Genomic DNA, 6542 nt, shown 5'->3' on the forward strand with positions numbered 1-6542 from the left:
TATTAGATACGTCGGCACATAAAGCATGAGAGACGCTAATAAATTATTGTTTTTATTATTGTTTTAGTTGATGAAAATTTCGAATACGATTCTTGGAAAAAATCTCTTTACGTATTTAATGAAGTCTACATTTTATGGTCATTTTGTTGCTGGAGAAGATGAAATAAAAATTGCGCCGGTACTCGAAAGATTGCGACAGTTCGGTGTTAAACCAATCCTTGATTACTCGGTAGAAGAAGACATTTCTCAAGAGGAAGCTGAACGACGTGAATTACAGTAAGTATATTGATTTAAATGTTATCGGGATAGTTATAAATATATTTTTTTATATTTAAGTAATTTATTTTCATTGGTCAACAAAATTTTTTTGTAAATTTCTTTTTCGATATAAGAATACAGGAAGATTAATTGATTATTAAATTATTGTATTATTGTCTGCACTGCGAATAAATTGTTTTGAATTTTTACTAAAATAATTGCATTTGAATACATGTAAATTTTTATTTTTTCTATTAAAAAAATTATATTGTAATAGCAACAAACAGACACATATTTTCTACATATAGAATCAACAATATATTTCATCGAGGAGTCTCAAATTTTCGAAATTATGAAAAATTTACATTCATTGTTGACCAATTTTTCATAAAAAATTATTATTATTACATAATAAGACTAAAATTCATTCATAACTATAACATTCATAAACAGTATCGTGTTAATTTTATTAAATGCAATAACTAAATTATCAACCAAAACAAGATAGTAAAACCTTATCTGATTTATAGTCTATTAAGGGATATTATCATAACACACTTGATGAATTTGAAAATTTAACTAAATTTACCATTTTTTAGGGCATCCGTATCTGAGGCTGGTGATGAAAAAAGTTCCGGAACAATAAAAAAATACCACGTGGAAAAATCTTTCGCTGATAGACGATACAAAGTATCCTCCGCGAGAACATATTTCTACTTGAATGAAGCTTCTTGTGAAAGGAACATGGATATTTTTATTAAGTGTCTTGAGGCAGTAGCACGTTAGTTTTTTTTTTCTCTCGATATGTTATATTCAGATATTTTAAATTCATGTATATGCCATTATTGGTTATCAATCAATATTCCATATGAACATTTTTTTCTAGATAATTCACATGGAACAGGCTTTACGGCGATAAAACTAACTGCTCTTGGAAGGCCACAGCTTTTGGTAAGTAAAAGTAATATTTTGTTATTAGTAATTACAAAAAGATATTGTTAGATTAAAAATTAAATTAAAATTTTTTAAAACATATTCCAATAAATTAATAATTCTTTAATATTTCATTATTTATATGGTCACTTATTCAATAAAATCTTATTTTAATTTCGGTATTTTTCAATATTGTAGATCAAAGCCTTCGAAACATGCAGTTATAGGTAGTGTTACGTAACGCATTATGTAATATTATTTATTATTAAAGAAATAGTTCAATTTTTTCTACAATTCTTTTCTTTATATGAAACTATTGATAATAGAAAATGCAGTTTTGTTTATTCGATATGCATTGAAGTTCTGATTAGAAGAGCGTAGAAGACAGCAACACAACATTTTACATTTTTCCAATTCTTATAATTTTATATTTTTCATTATTTCAGCTACAACTGTCTGAGGTAATTATGCGTGCACGTCAGTACGTCTCGGATGTCGTGGGTGGCGAGGGCGCCGTATTGGCACACCACGCCAAACCTGAAATTTTTGAGAAAAAGTTTGAAGAGGCGCACATAAGAGAGTCCGCTCCTGTTCAGAAATTCTTGAAAAAGATTCAGTCAGACAAAGAAGGGTATGATATATAAATAGCACATTGTTGTTTTTTCTCGGCATTTGTACACATTGTAAACGAATAAAAGCTCACTTAAAAAAAAAACACAATATTATATAATTGAATGTATAAATACAGATTAAGTTAGTAGTTAGCGTTGTGTATAATTAATATCATTGCTCTAATGAATCATATTTTTTTATTACATGGATGCTGTCTTTGGATTTGCAGAAAGTAAGAAAACAATTTTAACAATGGAATTGTGTTATACCTTTCATTTTCTATTTAATTTTCTATTATATTTTGTTTTCCAGTAGAGTAGTAAAATTCTTTATTTGAATTATATTTAAATATTTAGTGAATGCATATTTTATTGACTTAAAGGTAGTTTGAGTAGAGATAATTCTTAGCAGAGTTTTGTGATAGAAAAACTTGAGAAGTTATTTAAGTAGTTGGTCTCTAATATATTTGTTTTTAATCTAATTAGTTATTAAATTTATTAAAATTTGCTAATTTAAATTCTAGTAAAGGAGGTATTTGTGCTAAAAGTTTTACTAAAACTAACTAGCAAATTTAAATAATTTGTATATAATTTTTGAATAATTATGAAATTTTTATTTCCCCATTTGATGTATTATTTGTAAGTTATGATTTTAATTTTTATTATTAATACTTATACTTTTTTTTTTTAGCGTCATCCATTTATTTCCATGGAGTGGTATTTTGGACGAGAACTACGAGTTAAGCGAGACTTTCCAAGTGCCGGATATCAAGACGGGACAAATGGTTAAACTAATGACCCAATTAACAACGAAAGAAGAGGAAATGTTTCGAAATATGGTTAGACGACTCAATACTATTGTAGCGGTAAGATATTCGTTATGAAACATATTTATGAAATTAATATTTTTCATGAGTTTTCTACGTTTATATGCTAAAGCTCACATTTTTGCAGTTATAAGTTTTTTTTTTTTTTTTAATTCACAGTAATAAAGTTGATCAGCTAATATTATAACAAATCGAAGTGTGAATAGTAAAATTATGATTTATATGATTTTAAATATAAACAACCTGTTACATATACTTAGACGGCTAATTTATAAAAGATGAATTTAGATTTAATGAATTGAAATTGTAAAACATTCAGTATAGTGGATGCATCCACGAATAATTATCGATTTTTCGGTGTAATGAAATAATCTGCTGCTATTTGCAAATTAATATTAATGCCGTTGAATAAGATTTCTCGAAATATTGTATCTTATTAAATATGTAGAAACGAAATTTTAACATGAAAACATATTAAACTATTTTCTATTCCTTTTAATATACGTTTATAATTGTAAATTATTAATTTTTAATGGTAGACGGCCGATAAACTGGATGTGCGCATCATGATAGACGCAGAGCAGACTTACTTCCAACCGGCTATTTCTCGATTGACACTGGAGATGATGCGCAAGTACAATACAAAGAGGGTAATTACTCGTGACCATGAGAATAGTTCCATCACATGAGTATCATTACAGATGTTATCACTGAATGAGCTCTCAAATCTCAATGTGTGGTCTACCCCCTCCTAGGCCGTGGTCTTCAACACGTACCAGACATACCTACAGGATGCGTTTATGGAGGTTAAGACTGATCTCGAACAAGCTGAACGTCAGAACTTCCACTTTGGTGCCAAGATAGTGCGGGGTGCTTATATAGAGCAGGTAAGTCCAATAGACATCGACGTGGAACATTCCAGTGTCTTCGACATTATGCTACTCATTTCATCAGGTTGGGTACTCCTTTGTTTTTCGTTGCATATTTAAGTAGCTCTGAACTTTTACAGGATGTATGATCTGTTTTTGGTTGTGTCTTATTTCAGGCTACTGCGTTCCACTGCTTTGGATTTATTCAATATACATAGACAAAAATATATATAATATTTGCATTGTTTTAAAAGATCAAGTTTCAAATCTAAATGGTTTTGAAAATTACAAAATCATCTTACATTAATAATTAATATCAAAGAATTAAGCAATCAACATTTTACATTTTGTCCGAACATTTTCATTATTGATCAATGTAAATATTACAGTTTTTTTTTTCTTTAATATCAAAACAATCTGTCACTTCATTTTTGTATTAACAGATTCGGTGCTACAGTGAAAATGTAATGCTCATCTTCATTATCAAGTTTATTTAATTTAATATTCGAAACAATTTAAAAAATGTAAATTTACAATTTTCAATATTTAATTATTGTATTTTATTAGCCGCAAAGATTATTAAAAAGTACAAGTAATTTTTACTCGACAGATTTTTAAATTATTCTTCATAATTCATAATTTTTCACAAAGTATTGATGCATAACACGATATCTTCTATTGATTGTAATAATTTAGGTTTATAAGTACAAAACATTTTCAAGAAATAATTAACAAACATAAAATTAATCCATACACATTTAATTTTCTTATAATAATTTCAAATTTATTCAAATTGTATAATCATTAATCGTTTTAATATAAGAATAAAGTGATTCACAAATTACAGATTAATATAGATTTAGAACATAGTAACTTGTACTAAAATAGTAAGTAAACTAATCATTTACCACGCACATATGTTTTTATATAGGATATGCATTTATATATATATATATATATATATATATATATATATATATATATATATAATAGTGTTAATTATTTAAAACGGTGTTTAATAACATCATATTTAGTTATGAATAACTCGTATTTTGAAGTAAACGTCAACATTTGCAAAAAAAAATTTTATTAGTAAGTTGTAAAAGAGGAATCATGGGACCGTCTCTTCACGTAAAAGCATAATATGCTTATAGTGCATCAGTCATTCCAATTTTATTTGTGTATACTATATTGTTATTTTACTTGACTCATACATAAAGGAGAGAGCTCGAGCTGCAGCAATGGGCTACGCAGATCCGACGAATCCTTCCTACGAAGCTACTACGGAATCATATCACAAAACTCTTATGGAGTGTCTACGCAGAATGAAGCAGTACAAAGACAAAGGCGAAGATTGCAACAAAATTGGTATCATGGTGGCTTCGCACAATGAAGATACAGTGCGCTTCGCTATTGAAAAGTAAATCGTGGCAGTTGTATAAATTTATTTATTTCAATAATGCAAGGATTGTGTCGTGGTACTTGTGATAGTGAAAGTATCTATCTATATATTTTATGTATATATTTTCATATTTTCATAATACAAGTGCTCTTTCGAGGTACCTTTTAAATGCTCCATTTCCATTGATTTTAAATAATAAATCTGAAATTTCAGAAAGAGATGGAATTATTATTATTATTTTTTTTTAATCAATTTTTTTTTTAGATATTTCATTAAATGTCATAGAAGAAAGAATTGCTAGTCCTTATTTATTATTTTCTTGGAGGAAGTCAAAAGTAAAAATAAAATATAATTTCTTCAACTACAGTAAGCGTCATATTTTAAGAAAATTGAAATTAAAATCAAAATTAACATGTGAATCTGAAAGTGATATTAAGATTAAGCAATGAACAAAAACTCCAAGTAATACTTTAACAAAGACGAATAAAGAAATTTATCTATATCTAATGTATTTGCAATGTATTCTATTTGCAATGTAATGTTTATTAAAATTGTGTTTAAATTAAAAATTTTTATTAATAGTCACTTAAATTATTTATAGAATGAAGGAAATCGGTATTTCGCCCGAAGATAAAGTTATTTGTTTTGGTCAACTATTTGGCATGTGCGATTACCTGACATTCCCACTTGGTACGTAACATTTCTCAAAACTTTTCCTCCTTTATAATTAAAAAAATTGTTTTATATTCGATCTTGTCATTAAAAATAACATTAATTAATGGCGTTGACACAAGTTTTCAATTGCGTTCTCACGATTTTCTTATTTAATCCTTAGTCCATTACCGCAAAACTTTCTACAAGCATTTCTAATAATTTTGCAAAATTATATTATAGGTCAGTCCGGTTATTCAGCCTATAAATACATACCATATGGACCTGTGAATGAGGTGCTACCGTATTTGTCCCGACGAACGCAGGAAAACCGCGGCGTACTTAAGAAGATCAAGAAAGAAAAGAATTTGTTGCTGTCTGAAATATTTAGACGTATCATTAAGGGCAAGATCTTTTACAAACCCAAGGGCAATTACATCCCGGTATGAACGCCTCCAATACCGGATATCGTGTGCCGCGCATGCGATCCGAAGACCTTAGTTAGTGTGAACACGGCTTAAAATTCGCGACCGATATAAAGTAAATAGAAAAATGTAAAAAACAAAAAAAAAAAAAAAAAAATTAACAAAAACAATAATTACGATCGACACGAAGAAAATATGAATTTTACGAAATTGAGTTATAACGAGGGTAAACAGCAAAAGGTCCATAAAATGCAGGTAAAAGAGGGACTGGTACGCGGACTTTGATAATAGAACGCATTGAAAAATAAACAACTTTGGGCATATGATAATGATAATGATAAGTATAAACAAATAAGAAATTAGATTATTCAAAAAGTACTGCCTGGTCTTCTTATTTAAAAACAATTTGTCTCGCGAAAAGTCGACGGAAGTCAATGTTCATTTCCTCATTTGTCTTATTCCCCGTTTAAGCCACCACGGACTGCGTCGCCTAATAAAGATTTTTTAATTGTATCTTACGTTGATTTGGAGTATTATTCGTTTTACTCTTTTATTGTGAAACCCTA

The 6542-nt window shown here is 28.3% G+C and overlaps 1 protein-coding gene across 2 annotated transcripts; it reads left to right on the top strand.

Moving 5' to 3' along the window:
* Positions 1-70: 70 nt before the first annotated feature.
* Positions 71-6143, top strand: slgA (proline dehydrogenase slgA). 2 transcript variants are annotated; one of them, XM_011499303.1, is made up of 11 exons: positions 72-276; positions 858-1039; positions 1145-1209; positions 1638-1822; positions 2033-2035; positions 2494-2668; positions 3169-3279; positions 3385-3516; positions 4719-4918; positions 5502-5590; positions 5795-6143. In XM_011499303.1, the coding sequence occupies exons 1-11, from the start codon at positions 119-121 to the stop codon at positions 5998-6000; spliced, it is 1506 nt and encodes a 501-aa protein (XP_011497605.1). In that variant the 5' UTR covers positions 72-118; the 3' UTR covers positions 6001-6143. The 2 variants fall into 2 exon arrangements, with proteins under 2 accessions (XP_011497604.1, XP_011497605.1); XM_011499302.1 differs by lacking the exon at positions 2033-2035 and having other exon boundaries at positions 71-276.
* The last annotated feature ends 399 nt before the right edge of the window (positions 6144-6542 follow it).

Source organism: Ceratosolen solmsi, unplaced genomic scaffold (genome assembly GCF_000503995.2).
Source record: "Ceratosolen solmsi marchali unplaced genomic scaffold, CerSol_1.0 scaffold2, whole genome shotgun sequence".
Taxonomy (NCBI): domain Eukaryota; kingdom Metazoa; phylum Arthropoda; class Insecta; order Hymenoptera; family Agaonidae; genus Ceratosolen; species Ceratosolen solmsi.